Source organism: Stenella coeruleoalba (assembly GCF_951394435.1).
Source record: "Stenella coeruleoalba genome assembly, chromosome: 8".
Lineage (NCBI taxonomy): Eukaryota > Metazoa > Chordata > Mammalia > Artiodactyla > Delphinidae > Stenella > Stenella coeruleoalba.
In genome coordinates this window covers 90,690,104-90,714,114 of record NC_137154.1, presented here as the reverse complement: position 1 = coordinate 90,714,114, position 24,011 = coordinate 90,690,104, and the positions used below count along the sequence as shown (strand labels likewise).

The 24,011-nt window shown below is 39.9% G+C and overlaps 2 protein-coding genes across 2 annotated transcripts in view; one reads left to right on the top strand and one right to left on the bottom strand.

Annotated features, from left to right (window-relative positions):
- Positions 1 to 7,695, bottom strand: part of NXPE2 (neurexophilin and PC-esterase domain family member 2) — a gene marked incomplete at both ends in the record, with an annotated part of 57,136 nt that extends 49,441 nt beyond the window's left edge. The window contains 1 exon segment of the mRNA XM_079929602.1: positions 7,567 to 7,695. Coding sequence (XP_079785728.1) covers positions 7,567 to 7,695 — 129 coding nt within the window.
- Positions 7,696 to 9,552: 1,857 nt separating this feature from the next.
- LOC307190442 (NXPE family member 4-like) overlaps positions 9,553 to 24,011 on the top strand; it is a gene marked incomplete at its 5' end in the record, with an annotated part of 42,144 nt that continues 27,685 nt past the window's right edge. Inside the window, 1 exon segment of the mRNA XM_079929590.1 lies at positions 9,553 to 9,759. Coding sequence (XP_079785716.1) covers positions 9,553 to 9,759 — 207 coding nt within the window.

Here is a 24,011-nt window from a genome sequence, read left to right as displayed (position 1 = left end):
TCACAATGCCTTTTAGGATCTAATCACACTATCACTTCCATCAAATTATATTTGTTACAAAGCAAGTCAAGTCCATCCCCATTCAAGAGGTGCAGAATAAGGAAGGCTCCCCTTTTTTAAAAAAATTTTTTTATTGGAGTATAGTTGCGTTACACTGCTGTGTCAGTTTCTGCTGTGGCATGGCCAAAAAAATAAAAAAGAGAGAGAGAGAGAAATTTGTCTAGTTGTTAATTATAATTAGGTTAATAAAGAAACACTTTCTCTTTTTACCTTCACTCTGCAACTCTGTTTCTCAGTCTCCTGACTTATAAAGTGAAAAGAATGAATTAGAAAAATCCAGAAAGATTCCTTCTAATTCTAGAAGAGCAAAACCAACTGCATTACTCTCTGTCAATCAGAATCTGGATCTTCATGAAAATACCTGTGGATACTTAGGTAACTCACTGGCCCATATGGCTCTCATTACACAAGTAGAACAGCAGCCAGCATATAGTAGATGCTCAATAAAATCTTGTTGAATGAATGAAAGAATGAATAGTGTTTTGGGCTGAATGTGTGTGTCCCCTTCCCCCAAATTCACACGTTGAAATCCTAACCCCCAATGTGAAGGTATTAGGAGATGGGGCCTTTGAGAGGTGATTAGGTCATGAAAGTAGAATCCTCATGATGGGATGAGTGCCCTCATGAAAGGGACCCCAGAGAACTCCCTTGCCTTCTTTCTGCCACATGAGGACTTAGCAAGAAGCCAGCAGTCTGCAGCCCAGCAGAGGGCTCTCATCAGAACCCAACCATGATGGCACTCAGATAGCGGACTTCCAGCCTCCAGAACTGCAAAAATAAATTTATGTTGTTTAAAAGCTGCCCAATCTATGGTAATTTGTTATAGCAGCTCAAAAGAACTAAGGAAATAGGTACATAATTTAGAGGTGGGGAGCTTAGGTGTTCTTTAATGTTTGTCAATTGAAAAACAATGCACAACATGAGAGCTGTGAGTTAAATTTTATTTGGGGCAAAACGAGGACTGTAACCTGGGAGACAGACTCTCGGATAGCTCCGAGGAACTGCTCCGAAGACGTACTGGAGGGAGTGTCAGTATATATATGATCTTGGTGAAGGGGTACGTGCGGTCAAGAACACACCTCGGTAGAATGTTGCTTCTAGCCACGAGAAGCAGATGTCTCCATTAATGACTCTAGTGCTCTTCTAGTTATGAGAAGATGCAAAAACTTGGGCTCATAAATTCTTCTCCTGAAAAATATCTATCTGAAAGCCTGTTCTGCCAGCTTTTCCCAGAGCACAGAGTGCCTCATTCTTGATCTCTTCCCTGAACTCCTTTTAGGGTGTGTTAAAGGTCAGCAACTGCAGTGGCTAATGAGTTCATCCTTGTAGACGCAGATGGTGAGTGACAATTTTTAGTTGCCATGCTCAATGCTGTGTTTGTGTGTCTGAGGCATGTACGTATGGGTGTGTTCTGTGCCCGCCTCAGCCCATCAATTACCAGTGTTGTAGACCAGCCCTGTGACTCTTATTGTGAATGCAAGACACCCTTCAGCAATAACCATCAGGAAACTTTGAAAAAATTAAGGTTTATTACTTACAGGACCTGGAAATTACATAGCACACCTGGGCCACGAGGTCATAAACAGAGAGAGTGGTGCTGGGGTTCTGTTTTTACTGAGGTCAAGGGTGGGGGCCTAGTGTTTTGCAGACTCACCCTCTGTTGGTAAATTTCAGTCTTAAAAGCAGGAACTTAAAGCATGGGAAGACAAAAAAGCACAAATGGCCCAAACAGTCAGTTATCAGACTCAACCAAAGATCTTTAAAACAAAGGTGCCTCAGTTGGGGGAAATGGCCTGGTTCTTTATCTAGCCTTGTGCTGGCAATGTGTTTATCCAACCTGCCATTTTGGAAGAGGATACCTCGGCAATCAAAACTAAAGTCAGACACTTACATTACCAGAAAAAAAAAAAACTGTCAGGGTGTGTGTGATATGTGTGTGGATGTGTGTAGTCACGGGTTTTATGTGTGTTTTATATAGAGGTGTGTATATTATAAAAGAGGGCTGGGGTTTGATTATCCTTTGGTCATTTTGTCCATCATGACTGAACAAGAAACCAGTTCAAACAAAGGCTGTAAATACAAAGAAAACACCAATACACTAAGAGAGCATTCCAAGATGAGCTGGCATTCTAGCTCGTAAAACTTTATCACATGCATATTTGCACAATTTAGAGTGAGACTTCTGTCTTTAAGACCTATTTAGAAACTATTTGTCAAAACTGTGCCTGATTTTTCAGATGAAGAAGCCAAAGTTCAAAGCAATTATCTGATTTACTGAAGGCCATATAGCTGTTACAACAATGGACTTCCTAAGAGAACCGATCTCTTAATTACCAGTCCATTGGATTTCAGTTATACTGTTCCCATTTCTGAAAAAAAAGAACAAACACCTATCTTTTGTTTGAGAGTCCATAGAAAACATTTTAAAACAAATCAGAACTGATCTGGGCATACACCTTTTAAACCTTGATAATAATAATCTAATTGAGTTATTTTTAGGGGAAAATTTTCCCCATCCCCTGATTAAGGATAATTATGGTGCTATGGGGCTTTCACTGTAAAGAAGACCCTGACATTGGCTCCAGGCCAGCAAGAAATGTTATAAAACTGAAAATGGTGATGCGTATCAGAGAGATGATCTTGTAGAAAGGAATGAACCTGCTACAGGAGAGAAAACGTGTGGACCTTAGTAAAAAGCAAAGAGTAGGAAACTGTCAGGCAGGGCCTTGGTGCAGGGGGCGAGGGGGTGCTGGTCCTCTCTGATGTCTAGAACATGCCACAAATCATAAAGAAAGGAGATAGGGTCAGTGGAAAGAGTGGTATAATTGTTCAAAGATGTGGAAAGAGTCTTCAGAAATCTGGAAAATGTGCAGTAGGGCCAAAAAGACTGAATGCTGGGCAGTTCCTCCTAAGATGCAGGATAGTGTGGAATAGAGTAGGGACACTGGAATCAGAAAGGTGTAAGTTCAGTTCCTGACTTTGCCACTAGCTCAGTCTCTTTTTCTATAAAATGAGAAGAAGAAGAACTGCACACAGGTTTGTCATGAAGATTAATGTTTCAGTGCAAGTAAAGGTCCTAGTGCATTGTCCACGTGCAAACATGGTAGCTTTAGTTAGAGTGAGGCGGTGTAGGAGGGGATAGTTCCACAGAGGAGCTTCTGACTTTGATGGTCAGCCCTCCTCTGAATCCCTAGATCCTGACCTTGACTTTGCCACCTACACACTCAGCCTTTCTGACTCCAAATTATAAATTCTTTCTAACACGCCAAACAATTTCCCACCTACACTGACTCATAGCAATGCGTTCTGGCTGTCCGTGTCCTGTCTTACTAATTCTCAATGTTAACTATGTGGGCTTCAGAGAAGTTGTTGAAATATTTTAAAAGGTACATGCTTCTTTGCATACTTCGAGATCTTCAGACTTTACAACCCTTTTATTTTTAGAATTGATATATTAAGTACTAATATAACTCCCCATAAAGTACAACTACCAAAGGGACCAAAATCATGTACTATGCTCATAAAATTTTTAAACTTTGAACAAGTTCAGGTCATACATTTTTTGTTAACAGATCATCAAGATGTGATGAGCTTACAACATTCTAATTGGAGAGATTGTTGGAGGAAAAAAATCAGCATTTCAAATTAGTTACCATATAATGGATGAGAAAACGTTTTTGAACTAATCTTAAACAGATATTCTATGTTTTACCAAGATAACAGCATTATCATAAAGAAAGTGGGAATGGTATGGCAAAGCTATGTTATATATCTACAATGAAACTATGTTTTCATTGGAAAATTAAATATAATAAATAAGATAAAATAAGATAATATATGATGTCATGTATTTAAGTGCATACAAAATTATATGCATGTCCCTTTAAGGACTCTGTACCTTCAAGGAGCCCCTTTCTTCATGGTGTGCAGAACAGTCTGACAGGAGCAAATGTGGAAAATGACACTCTGTCCAGATTTTTTAAATTCAATTTATTAAGTACAATTCATATACAATAAAATTCACCGTATTTAATATGCAGTTTGGTGAGTTTTGACAGTAATATGACCATTACCACAATCAAGATACGGAACAATTCCATCACCCAGAACACCATCTCATATCCCTTTGTGGACAATCCTTGTCCCAACCCCCAACTCCAGCAGCTCTTAATCTGTTTTCTGTTCCTAAGGTTTTGTCTTTTCCAGAATGTCCTATAAGCCTTTTTAGTCTAGGTTCTTTTTCTTAGCATAATATTGGGTGGGACCAAAAGTCCCTTTGGTTTTTTAAGTAGAAATAAAAGACACGTTTTTCATTTTCACCAAGAACTTTATTGAACAACGTATTCACCCTTTTGTTCCACTACCTTCTGCCATTTTTAGGCAACTTCATAATTCCATCTTCCCAAAACTTTTTATCTTTTTGAGCAAAGAACTGTTCCAGGTGGTACCTTTTACAGTCTTCTGGGGAACTGAAATTTTTTCCATTAAGAGAATTTTGTAAAGATTGAAATAAATGGAAATCTGAAGGTGCTGCAATGTCTGGTGAATACGGCAGATGAATCAAATCTTCCCAGCCAAGCTGTAATAGTTTTTGCCTGGTCATCAAGGCAACATGCAGTCTTGCGTTATTCTGATTGAAGATTATGCGTTTTCTGTTGACCAACTCTGGATGCTTTTCGGCGAGTGCTGCTTTCAGTTGGTCTAATTGGGAGCAGTACTTGTTGGAATTAATCATTTGGTTTTCTGGAAGGAGCTCATAATAGAGGACTCTCTTCCAATCCCACCATCTATACAACATCAACTTCTTTGGATGAAGACCAGCCTTTGGTGTGGTTGGTGGTGGTTCATTTCACTTGCCCCATGATCTCTTCCATTCCACACTGTTGTACAGTATCCACTTTTCATCGCCCATCACAATTTGTTTTAAAAATGGAACCCTGGGGCTTCCCTGGTAGCGTAGTGGTTGAGAGTCCGCCTGCCGATGCAGGGGACGCGGATTTGTGCCCTGGTCCGGGAGGATCCCACATGCCGCGGAGCGGCGAGGCCCGTGAGCCATGGCCATGGCTGGGCCTGCGCATCCGGAGCCTGTGCTCCGCAACGGGAGGGGTCGCAGCAAGAAAATGGAACCCTTTCATTACGTTTCAGTAGAGAATCGCATGCGGAAGTATGGTCAGGAAGGTTTTTTTCGCTTAACTTAACATGGAATCCAAACATCAAAGTGATGAATACAACCAAGATGGTGCAAATGATTTTCAACACTTGATCTGGATATTTTGAGTATGTCATCTATCTCCCGCGTGGTATAACGTTGATTGTTCTCAATTATTGTTTCAATTTGATCACTATCAACTTCACTGGTCTACCCAACCATGGAGCATCGTCCAGCAAGAAATCTCCAGGAGGAAACTTCGCAAACCACTTTTGACACGTTCGATCAGTCACAGCACCTTCTCCACACACTGCACAAATCTTTTTTTGCATTTTGGTTGCATTTTTACCTTTCTTGAAATAATAAAACATAATACACCGAAAATGTTCCTTTTTTTTCTTCCATCTTCAATAATAAAATGGCTACCCCAAAATTCACCAATTTTGATAAGTCTTTTTTTTAATAGATGCTGATATAACAGTTGTCATATACAATCTAACAAAATTGTTTCAAATGAAGTTAAAGACAACTAAGTGCTACTAGAGCCATCTTACAGAAAAAACAGAATGAACAATTTAGCCCACCCAATACATTTTAGATTCATACACTGTGTATCACTCAGAAGTTTTTTCCTTTCTACTGCTGAGTAGTATTCCATTAGATGGATGTATCCCAGCATGTTTACACAATTGAAGGACATTTGAGTTATTTCCAGTTTTTTGGCAGTTGTGAATAAACCTTCTATATACATTCACATACAGGTTTTTGTGTGAACATCAGTTTTCATTTCTCTTGGGTGGTGATCATGCTGGGTAATATGATAAGTCTATTTTAACATTATAAAAAATTTCCAAACTGTTTTTCACAGTGTCTTCACCATTTTTGCATACTCCATCAGCAATGTATGAAAGTTTCAGTTGCTCCACATTCTTCTTAGTACTTGGTACTGTCAGGGTTTTTTTTTTTTGTTTTTTGTTTTTTTTAGGCATTCTAATAGATGTATAGTATTATCTCATTAAAATTTTAACTTTCATTTCCTAATGTCTGAAGATGTTGAGTATCTTTTTATATGTTCATTTGTCATCTGTATATCTTCTTTGGTGAAATGTTTAACATTTGCCCATTTTTAATTGGGTTGTTTATTATCTTATTATTGTGTTTTGGGAGACATATATATGTAAGTCCTGGTCCAAGTCCAAAGGCCAGGGAACCAGAAGCACTGATATCTAGGGGTAGGAAAATATAGGTGTCCTGGCTTAAGCAGAGACCAAATTCACTCTCCCTCCATTTTCTTGTTCTCTTCCAATTGTCATTGGATTAGATGATGCCCACTCACATTGGTTAGGGATGGGGGCAATCTTCTTCACTCCATCTACCTTGAGTCAGTATTCTCTTCTGGAAAGACCCTCACTGATACACCCAGAAATATTGTTCTACCAGCTATCTGGGCATCCTTTAGCCCAGTTAAATTAACACATAAAATTAACCATTATAGCCATCAAAGACATACTTCATCTCTGTAACTTCCCCTGTCTGAATTCCAGTATCTGGGTTATATTATTGTATATTAGTCTGATACTATTGATTGCTTTCCTCTTTACCATGGATTATTTTTCCTCGCTCTTCCTGTGTTCATCTCATATTTTATTCATTGTCATAAACAAAGTTTAGAAGAGTATAGACTGAAACAAACAGTATTTGTGCATAGAAATGATACACCTCTTCTTCTAGGCCATCAGAATGTGTTGGAGGCCAGGGTTGGGGATGGGGGTGGTTCACTCAATCTAGTCAGTAGCTGAGCTGGGTTTGGGCCTTTTGTCACTATGTTGACCTTGGTTCAAAACGAGCTTCAAATTTCTCTGGAGTTACTTTGTGCTTAGGGTGGGTATTGTTTCTATCGTGTTCCTGTTTCACCCTTAGCTTCACCCTTCCCTGTCTATGTCTCCGAGTCTCTCTCCACGCCTTGCCCCTTCTCCTGTGGTAGACTGCAGTTGTCTCTCACTTGGCACTGCCCAGCCTGGTGGGGAGAAGAAATGGCACTCTCTGCTGCTCTGGCTCAGCCTCCATCTTAGGCAAGCCCTATGCCCCTGGATTGGGCAGGAGTTGGGGGGTGGCTTTCTCAGTGGTCCTGTCCCCCTCCCCACAGCATTAGGAAATCTCTAATGGCCTGAGTCCAGGAGTTTCCCCCGCTCCCACAGGAGTCTACAGTTTTCTTCCTTCTCCACTTCCCCAGGCAGAGTCAGTCTTCACGTGTGCTCTGGGAAGTGTTCACTGTTCCTCCCGCAGTGGCACAAGCTTTTGCTCTTAGGGAAGAAGGATGCAGGGGAGACTTGGTGCCTTTCCCATCAAGCAGTTGCCTTCTCTTCCAGGCCTGTGCCACTGAGGGAGACTTCATCCAGCCTCCTGCCCTGTTCCAAGTCTTCCTCGTGAGTGCTTGGTGGAGGCCCAAGGAGACGAGGTGGCAGGTAGGTGCAAAGTCTCTTCATGTCTTCACTCCTAGAAGCTCTCTATCCTTACACTAGCCCATACTCAGCTTTTAGCAAATTATTTTTTTTTAAATAAACTAAATTCTTCTTACCCATCTCCCCCCGCAAAAGTGAGTCAGTGTTTGTGTCCCTTCTCTTCTTGGAAGTACTTTACTTTTGTCAGATTTTTAAGTTAGATGGTTGGCCTGTGACCCCAGTTTCTGGTAGTTAAACAAAAGTTATCTTTTTGTAGATTATCTGGATTTTTCCTGTGACTGTGGGAGTGATGATATTCCTGACGGCCAACTCCATCCTAGGCTGAAGTTGGAAGTCCTCCAGCATTTATTTCAAAGGGATAAAAAAAAACAGTTTAGGGAGACAAAGATCCTCGGACCAAAGAAGAAAACTTTTTTTTTAAAATTTTTATTTATTTCTGGCTGCGTTGGGTCTTCGTTGCTGCACTCGGGCTTTCTCTAGTTGCACCGAGTGGGGGCTACTCTTCGTTGCGGTGTGCGGGCTTCTCATTGTGGTGGCTTCTCTTGTTGTGGAGCACGGGCTCTAGGGCACAAGGGCTTCAGTAGTTGTGGCGCACAAGCTTAGTTGCTCCGCAGCATGTGGTATCTTGCCGGACAAGGGCTCGAGCCCATGTCCCCTGCATTGGCAGGCGGATTCTTAACCACTGCACCACCAGGGAAGTCCTGAAGAGAAAAACCTTAATTTAAAGAAAGCACATGTTCAATGAGCTGATTGGACATTGTCTACAACTAAAAGTAAGTAATTGTCTGTTATATTCCCTTTTGATTGAGGAAGATTATGGCATTAAATGAGACGAAGAAGTTTTGCTCAGAATGCAAATTTGCAACTGTAGGCTAATTTTTAACTGAAAATATCATATTTATCTAAATTAGTGGAAAATACACTAGAGTAAGTATAAGAACAGGGGTTCTTAATGTTTTGGGGGGGAGGCATAGAACCCTTTCACAATCTATGAAACTTTTCTCAAAACAATATTAAGTGCATGAATTAAAATATGTAGGATTTAAAAGGAAATTAATTATACTGAATTATAGTTTTCAAAGTATTTAAAAATATGATATAGAAATATATGCCCTTCCAATTTACCACATTAAATAACAACGGTTTACAACAATTTCAAAGTAGTGGTGAGAGTAAATGCTATTTTGCGAAATCTGCAACAACTGTGACATGATATGAAATATTTGTGATTTTTAATGGCTTAAATATTAGATATTACTAATACTATTGAACTTTATTATCTACATACAAAAATTTTAAAATGCTGACTCTCAGTGAGATGTTAGTGAAAATAAAGATGCAACCTTTTTCCCATCTAAATTCACAGACTCCTCTGATTTCCATCTACGGATCTCCCAAGGGGACCATTGGATTAAGAAACCTCTGTGCTAGAAACAGAGAGCTCTCAAAAGCAATCAGAGGTAGAGAGAGGAAAGTCAGAGAAGGCTTTAGGAAAACTCCAGGTGGAGATCACAGCATCTGCAAAAATATGCAGATGAGGATGAGTGTAGTACATTCAGAGAACTGAAAGTAATTCAGCATTTTAGGACACAACCCTATCACTACTACTAGTTACCATTTACTGAGGACTTTTTAGACGCCAGTGCTGTATTAAGTATATTATAAATTCTTTTCATGTAATTAAGTCCTCACAATATCTCTTTGAGGTAAACATATTGAGGAAATTGGGAGATTTTAAACAACTTTCCTAAGATCAAGCAGCTTGTATGTTGCAAAGCATGTATACAAACCTAGATCTATTTCATTCAAAGCTCATGAGGGGCTTTGGGTGTGTCTTCATCTGTGTAGGAGGGAAGCATTTCATTCTGGAAATTCTCAGGGATGAAGAGTCTTGAATGCCATACTAAGGAGAGTGATTGTACCCTGAAAGCCAGTGCGGGGGGTGGTCCCTTCTTTCCAGCTTCATCTCCTGCCTCTTCACATACACCTCAGCCACCTTGTACCACCACCATTCCCAAACATAACTTGATTTTCCCATTTTATGCTTTGCCCATGATTTCCCCTCTGCCTGGAATGCCCTCCTTCCAGGTATGCCTTTGTCTCCTGGCTAACTAGGACTCACCTTTCAAGACTTCATGGGGAGTCCCACTCTAGTTCACAAATGTAGATACCATCCTTGTTTAGGAAAGCAGAATCCTACGCTTTCTAGAGGCAGGTGGAAAGGAAACCAGGATAGGGGCCATTCTAGCAGGAAAAGAGAATGCAATATGGAATAAGAGCAGCAAAGGGTAAAATATGTTTAAAGCTACTTTCTTGGTGAGGAAAAAAATGTGACAGCAAAAGAGGAATCAAGAGGAAAATTAGATGGTTTATTGTCTGCATAATAAGATTGCTGAGCTTACAGAGAAAATAAAAGTAACATATGTTGACCGAAAACAACCCTGAACAACCCTGGAGTCAGCCCTACATAGTAAGTTTATATTGTTTGCTTAAGATTACCTTTGCATCTCTAATCTCCAACTGCTAAATCTTGTTTTTTTAACATCTTTATTGGAGTATAATTGCTTTACAATGGTGTGCTAGTTTCTGCTTTATAACAAAGTGAATCAGTTATACGTATACATATGTTCCCATATCTCTTCCCTCTTGCGCCTCCCTCCCACCCTCCCTAACCCACCCCTCTAGGTGGTCACAAACCACCTAGCTGATCTCCCTGTGCTATGCGGCTACTTCCCACTAGCTATCTACTTTATGTTTGGTAGTGTATATATGTCCATGCCACTCTCTCACTTTGTCACAACTTACCCTTCCCCCTCCCCATATCCTCAAGTCCATGCTCTAGTAGGTCTGTGTCTTTATTCCTGTCTTACCCTTAGGTTCTTCATGATCTTTTTTTTTTTTTTCTTAGATTCCATATATATGTGTTAGCATACGGAATTTTTTTTCTCTTTCTGACTTACTTCACTCTGTATGACAGACTCTAGGTCCATCCACCTCACTACAAATAACTCAATTTCGTTTCTTTTTATGGCTCAGTAATATTCCATTGTATATATGTGCCACATCTTCTTTATCCATTCATCTGTTGATGGACACTTAGATTGCTTCCATGTCCTGGCTATTGTAAATAGAGCTGAAATGAACATTTTGGTACATGACTCTTTTTGAATTATGGTTTTCTCAGGGTATATGCCCAGTAGTGGGATTGCTGGGTCATATGGTAGTTCTATTTGTAGTTTTTCAAGGAACCTCCATACTATTCTCCATAGTGGCTGTATCAATTTACATTCCCACCAACAGTGCAAGAGGGTTCCCTTTTCTCCATACCCTCTCCAGCATTTATTGTTTCTAGATTTTTTGATGATGGCCATTCTGACTGGTGTGAGATGATATCTCATTGTAGTTTTGATTTGCATTTCTCTAATGATTAGTGATGTTGAGCATTCTTTCATGTGTTTGTTGGCAGTCCGTATATCTTCTTTGGAGAAATGTCTATTTAGGTCTTCTGCCCATTTTTGGATTGGGTTGTTTGTTTTTTTGTTATTGAGCTGCATGAGCTGCTTATAAATTTTGGAGATTAATCCTTTGTCAGTTGCTTCATTTGCAAATATTTTCTCCCATTCTGAGGGTTGTCTTTTGGTCTTGTTCATGGTTTCCTTTGCTGTGCAAAAGCTTTGAAGTTTCATTAGGTCCCATTTGTTTATTTTTGTTTTTATTTCCATTTCTCTAGGAGGTGGGTCAAAAAGGATCTTGCTGTGATTTATGTTATAGAGTGTTCTGCCTATGTTTTCCTCTAAGAGTTTGATAGTTTCTGGCCTTATATTTAGGTCTTTAATCCATTTTGAGCTTATTTTTGTGCATGGTGTTAGGGAGTTATCTAGTCTCATACTTTTACATGTACTTGTCCAGTTTTCCCAGCACCACTTATTGAAGAGGCTGTCCTTTCTCCACTGTACATTCCTGCCTACTTTATCAAAGATAAGGTGACCATATGTGCGTGGCTTTATCTCTGGGCTTTCTATCCTGTTCCATTGATCTATATTTCTGTTTTTGTGCCAGTACCATACTGTCCTGATTACTGTAGCTTTGTAGTATAGTCTGAAGTCAGGGAGCCTGATTCCTCCAGCTCCGTTTTTTGTTCTTAAGATTGCTTTGGCTATTCGGGGTCTTTTGTGTTTCCATACAAATTGTGAAATTTTTTGTTCTACTTCTGTGAAAAATGCCAGTGGTAGTTTGATAGGGATTGCATTGAATCTGTCGATTGCTTTGTGTAGTAGAGTCATTTTCACAATGTTGATTCTTCCAATCCAAGAACATGGTATATCTCTCCATCTATTTGTATCATCTTTAATTTCTTTCATCAGTGTCTTAGAATTTTCTGCATACAGGTCTTTTGTCTCCTTAGGTAGGTTTATTCCTAGATATTTTATTCTTTTTGTTGCAGTGGTAAATGGAAGTGTTTTCTTGATTTCACTTTCAGATTTTTCATCATTAGTGTATAGGAATGCCAGAGATTTCTGTGCATTAATTTTGTATCCTGCTCCTTTACCAAATTCATTGATTAGCTCTAGTAGTTTTCTGGTAGTATCTTTAGGATTCTCTATATATAGTATCATGTCATCTGCAAACAGTGACAGCTTTACTTCTTCTTTTCTGATTTGGATTCCTTTTATTTCCTTTTCTTCTCTGATTGCTGTGGCTAAAACTTCCAAAACTATGTTGAATAAGAGTGGTGAGAGTGGGCAGCTTCGTCATGTTCCTGACCTTAGTGGAAATGCTTTCAGTTTTTCACCATTGAGGATGATGTTGGCTGTGGGTTTGTCATATATGGCCTTTATTATGTTGAGGAAAGTTCCCTCTATGCCTACTTTCTGCAAGGTTTTTATCATAAATGGGTGTTGAATTTTGTCGAAAGCTTTCTCTGCAACTAGTGAGATGATCATATGGTTTTTCTCTTCAATTTGTTAATATGGTTTATCACATTGATTGTTTTGCGTATATTGAAGAATCCTTGCATTCCTGGAATAAACCCCACTTGATCATGGTGTATGATCCGTTTAATGTGCTGTTGGATTCTATTTGCTAGTATTTTGTTGAGGATTTTTTTGCATCTATGTTCATCAGTGATATTGGCCTGTAGTTTTCTTTCTTTGTGACATCCTTGTCTGGTTTTGGTATCAAGGTGATGGTGGCCTCGTAGAATGAGTTTGGGAGTGTTCTTCCCTCTGCTATATTTTGGAAGAGTTTGAGAAGGATAGGTGTTAGCTCTTCTCTAAATATTTGATAGAATTCACCTGTAAAGCCATCTGGTCCTGGGCTTTTGTTTGTTGGAAGATTTTTAATCACTGTTTCAATTTCAGTGCTTGTGATTGGTCTGTTCATATTTTCTATTTCTTCCTGATTCAGTCTTGGCAGGTTGTGCATTTCTAAGAATTTGTCCATTTCTGCCAGGTTGTCCATTTTATTGGCATAGAGTTGATTGTAGTAATCTCTCATGATCTTTTGTATTTCTGCAGTGTCAGTTGTTACTTCTCCTTTTTCATTTCTAATTCTATTGATTTGAGTCTTCTCCCTTTTTTTCTTGATGAGTCTGGCTAATGGTTTCTCAATTTTGTTTATCTTCTCAAAGAACCAGCTTTTAGTTTTATTGGTCTTTACTATCATTTCCTTCATTGTTTTTTCATTTATTTCTGATCTGATTTTTATGATTTCTTTCCTTCTGCTAACTTTGGGGTATTTTTTGTTCTTCTTTCTCTAATTGCTTTAGGTGAAGGTTAGGTTGTTTATTCAAGATATTTCCTGTTTCTTAAGGTAGGATTGTATTGCTATAATCTTCCCTCTTAGAACTACTTTTGCTGTATCCCATAGATATTGGGTCGTCATGTCTCCATTGTCATTTGTTTCTAGGTATTTTTTGATTTCCTCTTTAATTTCTTCAGTGATCACTTCGTTATTAAGTAGTGTATTGTTTAGCCTCTATGTGTTTGTATTTTTTACAGATCTTTTCCTGTAATTGATATCTAGTCTCATAGCGTTGTGGTCGGAAAAGATACTTGAAACAATTTCAATTTTCTTAAATTTACCAAGGCTTGAGTTGTGACCCAAGATATGATCTATCCTGGAGAATGTTCCATGAGCACTTGAGAAAAATGTGTATTCTGTTGTTTTTGGATGGAATGTCCTATAAATATCAATTAAGTCCATCTTGTTTAATGTATTATTTAAAGCTTGTGTTTCCTTATTTATTGTCATTTTGGATAATCTGTCCATGGGTGAAAGTGGGGTGTTAAAGTCCCCTACTATGAATGTGTTACTGTCAATTTCCCCTTTTATGGCTGTTAGTATTTGCCTTATGTATTGAGGTGTTCCTATGTTGGGTGCATAAATATTTACAATTGTTATATCTTCTTCTTGGATCAATCCCTTGATCATTATGTAGTGTCATTCTTTGTCTCTTCTAATAGTCTTTATTTTAAAGTCTATGTTGTCTGATATGAGAATTGCTACTCCAGCTTTCTCTTGGTTTCCATTTGCATGAAATATCTTTTTCTATCCCCTTACTTTCAGTCTGTATGTGTCTCTAGGTCTGAAGTGGGTCTCTTGTAGACAACAAATATATGGGTCTTGTTTTTGTATCCATTCAGCCAATCTGTGTCTTTTGGTGGGAGCATTTAGTCCATTTACATTTAAGGTCATTATCAATATGTATGTTCCTATTCCCATTTTCTTAATTGTTTTGGGTTCATTCTTGGAGGTCTTTTCCTTCTCTTGTGTTTCTTGCCTAGAGAAGTTCCTTTAGCATTTGTTGTAAAGCTGGTTTGGTGGTGCTGAACTCTCTCAGCTTTTGCTTGTCTGTAAAGGTTTTAATTTCTCCATCAAATCTGAATGAGATCCTTGCTGGGTAGAGCAATCTTGGTTGCAGGTTTTTCTCCTTCATCACTTTAAATATGTTCTGCCAGTCCCTTCTGGCTTGCAGTTTCTGCTGAAAGATCAGCTGTTAACCTTATGGGGATTCCCTTTTGTGTTATTTGTTGTTTTTCCCTGGCTGCTTTTAATATGTTTTCTTTGTATTTAATTTTTGACAGTTTGATTAATATGTGTCTTGGCGTGTTTCTCCTTGGATTTATCCTGTATGGGACTCTCTGTGCTTCCTGGACTTGACTAACTATTTCCTTTCCCATATTAGGGAAGTTTTCAACTATAATCTCTTCAAATATTTTCTCAGTCCCTTTCTTTTTCTCTTCTTCTTCTGGAACCCCTATAATTCGAATGTTGGTGCATTTAATGTTGTCCCAGAGGTTTCTGAGACTGTCCTCAGTTCTTTTCATTCTTTTTTCTTTATTCTGCTCTGCAGTAGTTATTTCCACTATTTTATCTTCCAGGTCACTTATCCGTTCTTCTGCCTCAGTTATTCTGCTATTGATCCCCATATAGAGTATTTTTTATTTCATTTATTGTGTTGTTCATCATTGTTTGTTTCATCTTTAGTTCTTCTAGGTCCTTGTTAAATGTTTCTTGCATTTTGTCCATTCTATTTCCAAGATTTTGGATCATCTTTACTATCATTATTCTGAATTCTTTTTCAGGTAGACTGCCTATTTCCTCTTCATTTGTTAGGTCTGTTGGGTTTTTATCTTGCTCCTTCATCTGCTGTGTTTTTCTCTGTCTTCTCATTTTGTTTATCTTACTGTGTTTGGGGTCTCCTTTTTGCAGGCTCCAGGTTCATAGTTCCCGTTGTTTTTGGTGTCTGTTCCCAGTGGCTAAGGTTGGTTCAGTGGATTGTGTGGTCTTCCTGGTGGAGGGGACTAGTGCCTGAGTTCTGGTGGATGAGGCTGGATCTTGTCTTTCTGGTGGGCATGTCCACGTCTGGTGGTGTGTTTGGGGGTGTCTGTGGACTTATTATGATTTTAGGTAGCCTCTCTGATAATGGGTGCATTTGTGTTCCTGTCTTGCTAGTTGTTTGGCATAGGATGTCCAGCACTGTAGCTTGCTGGTCATTGCGTGAAGGTGGGTGCTGGTGTTGAGCTGGAGATCTCTGGGAGATTTTCGCCATTTGATATTATGTGGAGCTGGGAGGTCTCTTGTGGACCAGTGTCCTGAAGTTGGCTCTCCTACCTCAGAGGCACAGCACTGACTTCTGGCTGCAGCACCAAGAGCCTTTCATCCACACAGCTCAGAATAAAAGGGAGAAAAGTAGAAAGAAAGAATTAGTAGAAGTAGAAAGAAAGAAAGAAGTGAGGGAGGGAGGGCCTAAGGAAGGAAAGAAGGAGGGAAAGAAGGAAAAAAAGAAAGAAGGAAAGAAAGAAGATAAAGTAAAATATAATGAAGTAAGAAAATATAGTAAAGTTATTAAAATAAAAAATTATTATTAAGAAAAATATTTTAAAAAGAAACAACGGACGGATAGAACCCTAGGACAAATGGTGGAAGCAAAGCTATACAGACAACATCTCACACAGAAGCATACACTCACAAAAAGAGGAAATGGGGAAAAAATCATAAATCTTGCTCTCAACGTCCACCTCCTCAATTTGGGATGATTCGTAGTCTAAAGGAGGGAAGGAAGGAAAGAAAGAAAGAAGATAAAGTAAAATAAAATAAAGTTAATAAAATAAAAAATAATTATTGAGAAAAAAAATTAAAACAACAACAAAAAAAAAGGAAGCATAGAACCCTAGGACAAATGGTGGAAGCAAAGCTATACAGATAACATCTCACACAGAAGCATACACATACACACTCACAAAAAGAGGAAAAGTGGAAAAAATCATAAATCTTGCTCTCAAAGTCCACCTCCTCAATTTGGGATGATTCGTAGTTTTTTCATGTATTCCACAGATGCAGGGTACATCAAGTTGATTGTGGAGCTTTAATCTGCTGCTTCTGAGGCTGCTGGGAGAGATTTCCTTTTCTCTTCTTTGTTCTCACAGCTCCCAGGGGCTCAGCTTTGGATTTGGCCCCGCCTCTGCATGTAGGTCGCCGGAGGGCGTCTGTTCTTGGCTCAGACAGGATGGGGTTAAAGGAGCCGCTGATTTGGGGGCTCTGGCTCACTCAGGCCGGCGGGAGGGAGGGGCACGGAGTGCGGGGCAAGCCTGCGGCGGCAGAGGCTGGCATTACATTGCACCAGCCTGAGGCACGCCGTGCATTCTCCCGGGGAAGTTGTCCCTGGATCCTGGGACCCTGGCAGTGGCGGGCTGGACAGGCTCCCCGGAAGTGGGGTGTGGATAGTAACCTGTGGTCGCACACAGGCTTCTTGGTGGCGGCAGCAGCAGCCTTAGCATCTCATGCCTGTCTCTGGGGTCCGCACTTTTAGCCACGGCTCACGCCCGTCTCTGGAGCTTCTTTAAGCAGCACTCTTAATTCCCTCTCCTCGCGCACCAGGAAACAAAGAGGGAAGAAAAAGTCTCTTGCCTCTTCGGCAGGTGCAGACTTTTCCCCGGACTTCCTCCCGGCCAGCAGTGGTGCACTAACCCCGCAGGCTGTGTTCACGCCCCCATCCCCAGTGCTCTCCCTGCGCTCCGTCGGAAGGCCAAGCCTCAGCTCCCAGTCCTGCCGGCCCCGGCGGGTGAGCAGACAAGTCTATCGGTCTGGTGAGTGCCCGTCGGCCCTGATCCTCTGTGCGGGAATCTCTCCGCTTTGCCCTCCGCACCCCTTTTGCTGTGGTCTCCTCCGCGGCTCCAAAGCTTTCCCCCTCCGCCACCCCCGAAGCTTTCCTCCTCCACCACCCGCAGTCTCTGCCCGCGAAGGGGCTTCCTAGTGTGTGGAAACCTTTCCTCCTTCACAGCTCCCTCCCACTGGTGCAGGTCCTGTCCCTATTCTTTTGTCTCTGTTTTTTTCTTTTTTCTTTGGCCCTACCCAGCTACGTGGTGGGTTTCTTGCCTCTTGGGAGGTCTGAGGTCTTCTGCCAGCATTCAGTAGGTCTTGTGTAGGAGTTGTTCCACATGTAGATGTATTTCTGGTGTATCAAATTGCCATGGGAAGGAGTGTAAGGTCCTGGCTCCAGAGTCCGTCAGTATTGGCAGTGGTCAGAATGCAAGTGGATAACAAACCTTTTGAGGTCCAGCCCAGTTCCAGTTCCATTCCAACCTACAGAAAGACGGAGGTTGTTGCTATCCTAACAACACCCTAATAACTTTTCCTTATTGGTGTTGTAATTAACCTTCAGTGCACCGCAGGCTTCAAATTCTTGGTTGCCCTGTGCTTACGCTGGGGGTTGAGATGCAGGAGGGTCTTTCCTCAGTGTTCCTGCTTCCCCCTCCACTCTCAGCCAGCTCTGAGGCCAATGTCATGGTGCTTTCCCTCCACAGATTGCAGACTGCTGCTGTGCCATTGTTCCTGGATACTAGGCCTGGGGTGGGGGCAGGAGAGAGTGTTTTCCTGGTCCAGCCTGTCTTAGGCAGGTCCTCTGTGCCTGGATCTTTGAGAAAGCTTTTTTCAGAGTTCCCGCTCCTCCTTCCCATAGCAACCACAGTCTGCCTTGTATCCAAAGTTGGTCTCGGTGGGAGTTTCCTGCCCTATTCATGGTGGTAGCAGACCTCTACCTACTGTCAGTATAAATCCTGGGTCCATGATGGCTTCCTGTCCCTTCCCTAGAAGTAGGGGTCTTATTCTCCTACCTCCTGTCTTTGCAGGATTGGATCTTTGCTTGTGTCCTGGGAATGAGAAAGTTACATGTCCTACTCTCAAGGCAGGACATGTTGAATTTCTAATCTTCCTTCCTTAGCAACGGAGTTTTGCCTGGGCCCTGAGACCGGTTTGCAGATTCTCCTCAAGTGATTGAAGGCTTTTGCTGAAGAGCCTTGGAAAGTCTGCAGGGCTTTATGCTTATCCCTTAGCAGCTGCCAATCCCTTCCTTCATGCCTGCACCGAGTAGGGGTACTCTCTCAATCTCCTGCCCAGCCCCCAGTCTTCCTCCCGAGCACCAGTGAAGAGCCATGTGGAAGAGCTTAGGGGTGACTCTTCCTACTCTTTTCTGGAATGCCCCACCAGCACATAAACCCACACTTGGCCTTTAACAATTCATTTACATTTTTGCTGGTTTCTTCTTTTCTTTTTCTGTTGCTCTCTTTTTCCCCTGCTCTGCCAAAGATGAAAGGGATTGTGTATCTCATCTCTTCTTGAAGGAGATTGTTCCTCCTTGGAATTTGGGTCATGTGGTTTCTTGCTACTTAAGTTCTCTGAGGTACTCAAGAAAGTTACACTTTTGTAGAGTATCTGGCTTTTTCCCATTGTGAGGGTAAGAGTGTATTTTTTGCAGCTTATTACATTTTCTGTAGTCACAGAAGTCTTAGTTGACTTTTATAAATATTACTTTATTGAGGCGTAAAAATATTACATATCATATAATTCACTCATTTCAAGTGTACCCGCACCTTCTTTCCAAATGCACACACCCACCCACCACCCCGCCTCAACTGCTGTAACTGAGAGGAGTGTCGTAACCCTCAGGAGTGTGTTAGAACAGGGAAAGTGGTTGGTAACATTAGCCCAGAGGCAAAAGAACATTCCAGGTGTTTTGTGCACCTGGATTTGTCCCTCCCTTGCGATCTTATAATTGTTTCCTCCTAGCTGCTTCCCTGCCTCCAGACCTCCTCCATTTCATCCTATTTTGTGTTTCATGACTGTGTGCAACCATCACCATAAATCAGTTTTGGAACATGTTCATCACCCCAAGATGATACTTCATGCCGATTTACTCTTAATCCCAATTCTTGTCTCATCTTCATCACAACCCCAAACAACCACGGATCTAGTTTCTGTCTCTACAACCTTGTCTTTTCTGGACATTTCAAATTTCGTATTGCAAATGGAATCATGAAATATGTGGTCTCTTGTATCCGAGTCTTTCATTGAGCATAATAGTTTTGAGGTTCATCCAAATCCTGGCATGTATTAGCAGTTCATTCCTTTTTATTGCTGAATTCTATTTCAGTGTATACCTATACCTAATTTTGTCTGTACCATATTCACCAGTTAAAAGACATGTAGGTTGTCTCCAATTTGGAAGCCATTATGAATAATGCTGCTATGAATGTTTATGTGCAAATCTCTGTGTAGTTCATTGAATTTTTAGCTATACCTCTGTTTTATCATTAGTGGTGCTCAACTCTAGCAAGCTATGGTCTACAGTCCCCAGATGGTCCACAGCTTGTTTTCCTAAATACAATTTTATTGGAGCACAGCCCTTCATAGGCTTACATGTGGTCTGTGGTCATTTTCACATTGCACTACAACAGCAGAGTTGAGTACTTGTGACAGAGACACTCTGGGCTACGAAGCCTTAAATATTTACCACCTGGTCCTCTGTAGAAAAAAATCACTCCCCCTGCTCTAGAGTTTATAATGTGCATCTTTAACTTATGATAGTCTATTTTAAAATAATATACTATTCTGCAATTAATGTAGCAACCATACAACAGTATAATTCTACTTACTTCCTGCTACCCTTTGTACTCTTGTTATCATACAGTTTTATTTCTATTTCTGCTACAAACTCAGCAGTGTATAATAGATATACATCCTATAGCTTATGTTTCTCTGGAGAATCCTGACTAATACATCTTGTATGTCATGTGTCTTTTTTCTTGGGCTCCTTATAAGATTTCTCATCTTTGATTCTCAACAGTTTGACTAAGATATGCGTAGTTGAGGAAGTCTGTTGCTCTAGGGGTCCATTGAGCTTTGTATATCTGATATCTTTCCTCAGTTTGGGAAAATGCTAAGCCATTATCTCTTCAGATATATCTACTGCTCCATTATCTCTCCCTTCTCCTTTTAGGTCTCTAATTACTTATATATTGGGCCAGATGATATTGCCCCACATATCATAGATATTCTGTTACTGGGTTTTTGCCTTTTTTCTTTTGGTTCTTCATTTTGTATAACTGCTATTGGCCTGTCTCCAAGTTTATTATTGCTTTCTTCTTCTGAGTCCAGCATGTCATAATTTGAATGAATTTTTCACTTCTGCATTATTTTTTTTTTCATTTTTAACATTTTCATCTATAAGTTCCATCAAAATAACTGTTTGGGTCTTTTTTATAATTTTGACCTCTCTGCTGAAATTCCCCCATCTATTTACATTGTCCAATGTTTCTACTAGAGCCTTTAATATGTTTGCCACAGTTATATTAAAGTCTCTGTCTAATAATTCCAACAACAGGACTATCTTTGAGTCTTCCTTATGTGACTTGTAATTTTTTGACTCTGTGTCAAGACATTCTGTATAAACAAATAGTAGATATTGAAGGAAATAATACCCCCCCCCCCCCACCAAAGGGTGTGCTTCTTCTTTCTAGGTACTTGAATGCAGGATTGAGTCAATTTAATCTCTCACTGAGCTGTGTCTGGGCTTTGTTACAGTTTTAGCTTGATTCAGTTCATCACTGGCTTTAAAAGTTTTGAAGGCAGATTTGCAGCAACGTGGATGGACCTGGAGATTATCATACTAAGTGAAGTAAGTCAGACAGAGAAAGACAAATATCATATGATATCACTTATATGTAGACTCTAAAAAAAATAATACAAATGAACTTATTTACAAAACAGAAACAGACTCACAGATTTAGAGAACGAATTTATGGTTACCGGGAGGAAGGGTAGGGGGAAGGGATAGATTGGGAGTTTGGGATTGACATGTACACACAGCTATATTTAAAATAGATAACCAACAAGGACCTACTGTATAGCACAGGGAATGCTACTGATATTCTGTAATAACCTAAATGGGAAAAGAATTTGAAAAAGAATAGATACATGTATCAATATATGTATAACTGATCACTTTGAATCACCTGAAACAACACAACATTGTTAATCAACTATGCTCCAATATAAAATAAAAACTTAAAAAATATTTTGAAGGCAGAATCAGAGTACAGCTTGAGTCTGATCATACACAAGACTCCACAGATCCTTTTAGGCTTAAGAGGCTAACCATCAGCTTTCCAATTCATAATGGTAGCTTCTTTGGGTCTCTGGGGATTCTTATTTGTTCTCCAGTCTCAACTTCTAAATTATTGCACCTCAGTAGATACCTTTACGTCCAGCTTCCTTGTCTCTAACCTTTGGAGAATGCTGCAGTACATTAGCTGAATGCAGCCCAAAGTGCTTTGGAGAGATTTCTCTTAGTTCTCCCCTGTTTTCTTGCCTTTAGCAGGCCACTGCAATAAGCTTGGTGAAAGGTTGGATTGCTTCAGAGTCATGGGACAGCTCTCCTACCCTGTCCCCAGCATCAGCAGGCCACTGCCTTTCACTTGTGAAGGAACTGCTTATTTCAAGAGGATTCTCTTAGCCTTGCTCTCAAACCTCAAGTGTAATGTAAGTAAGTGTGGTAAGAGCAGATATCCTTGCCTTGCTTCTGACCTTAGAGAGAATGCATTCTGTCTTGTTCCATTAAGTATGATGTTAATATTGCTTAGTATAGATGACAACAAACTTACTACATGTCCAAATTTGTAACATACATCTAAACAGAACTGAGGAGGAAATTTACTTAGGATACATTTAATAAAACAAGAAAGTTTTTTTTTAACATCTTTATTGGAGTATAATTGCTTTACAATGGTGTGCTAGTTTCTGCTTTATAACAAAGTGAATCAGTTATACGTATACATATGTTCCCATATCTCTTCCCTCTTGCGCCTCCCTCCCACCCTCCCTAACCCACCCCTCTAGGTGGTCACAAACCACCTAGCTGATCTCCCTGTGCTATGCGGCTACTTCCCACTAGCTATCTACTTTATGTTTGGTAGTGTATATATGTCCATGCCACTCTCTCACTTTGTCACAGCTTACCCTTCCCCCTCCCCATATCCTCAAGTCCATGCTCTAGTAGGTCTGTGTCTTTATTCCTGTCTTACCCTTAGGTTCTTCATGATCTTTTTTTTTTTTTCCCTTAGATTCCATATATATATGTGTTAGCATACGGAATTTTTTTTCTCTTTCTGACTTACTTCACTCTGTATGACAGACTCTAGGTCCATCCACCTCACTACAAATAACTTAATTTCGTTTCTTTTTATGGCTGAGTAATATTCCATTGTATATATGTGCCACATCTTCTTTATCCATTCATCTGTTGATGGACACTTAGATTGCTTCCATGTCCTGGCTATTGTAAATAGAGCTGAAATGAACATTTTGGTACATGACTCTTTTTGAATTATGGTTTTCTCAGGGTATATGCCCAGTAGTGGGATTGCTGGGTCATATGGTAGTTCTATTTGTAGTTTTTTAAGGAACCTCCATACTGTTCTCCATAGTGGCTGAACCAATTCACATTCCCACCAGCAGTGCAAGAGTGTTCCCTTTTCTCCATACCCTCTCCAGCATTTATTGTTTCTAGATTTTTTGATGATGGCCATTCTGACTGGTGTGAGATGATATCTCATTGTAGTTTTGATTTGCATTTCTCTAATGATTAATGATTTTGAGCATTCTTTCATGTGTTTGTTGGCAGTCTGTATATCTTCTTTGGAGAAATGTCTATTTAGGTCTTCTGCCCATTTTTGGATTGGGTTGTTTATTTTTTTTGATATTGAGCTGCATGAGCGGCTTGTAAATTTTGGAGATTAATCCTTTGTCAGTTGTTTCACTTGCAAATATTTTCTCCCATTCTGAGGGTTGTCTTTCGGTCTTGTTTATGGTTTCCTTTGCTGTGCAAAAGCTTTGACGTTTCATTAGGTCCCATTTGTTTATTTTTGTTTTTATTTCCATTTCTCTAGGAGGTGGGTCAAAAAGGATCTTGCTGTGATTTATGTTATAGAGTGTTCTTCCTATGTTTTCCTCTAAGAGTTTTATAGTTTCTGGCCTTACAGTTAGGTATTTAATCCACTTTGAGTCTTCCAATCCAAGAACATGGTATATCTCTCCATCTGTTTGTGTCATTTTTTATTTCTTTCATCAGTGTTTTATAGTTTTCTGAGTACAAGTCTTTTGCCTCCTTAGGTAGGTTTAATCTTAGGTATTTTACCCCTTTTGTTGTGATGCTAAATGAGATTATTTCCTTAATTTCTCTTTCTGATTTTTCATTGTTAGTGTATAGGAATGGCAGAGATTTCTGTGCATTACTTTTGTATTCTGCAACTTTACCAAATTCACTGCTTAGTTCTAGTAGTTGTTTATTGGCACCTTTAGGATTCTCTATGTATAGTATTATGTCATCTGCAAACAGTGACAGTTTTACTTCTTCTTTTCCAATTTGTATTCGTTTTATTTCTTTTTCTTCTCTGATTACAGTGGCTAGGACTTCCAAAACTATGTTGAATAATAGTGGTGAGCATGCACATCCTTGTCTTGTTCCTGATCTTAGAGGAAATGCTTTCAGTTTTTCCCCATTG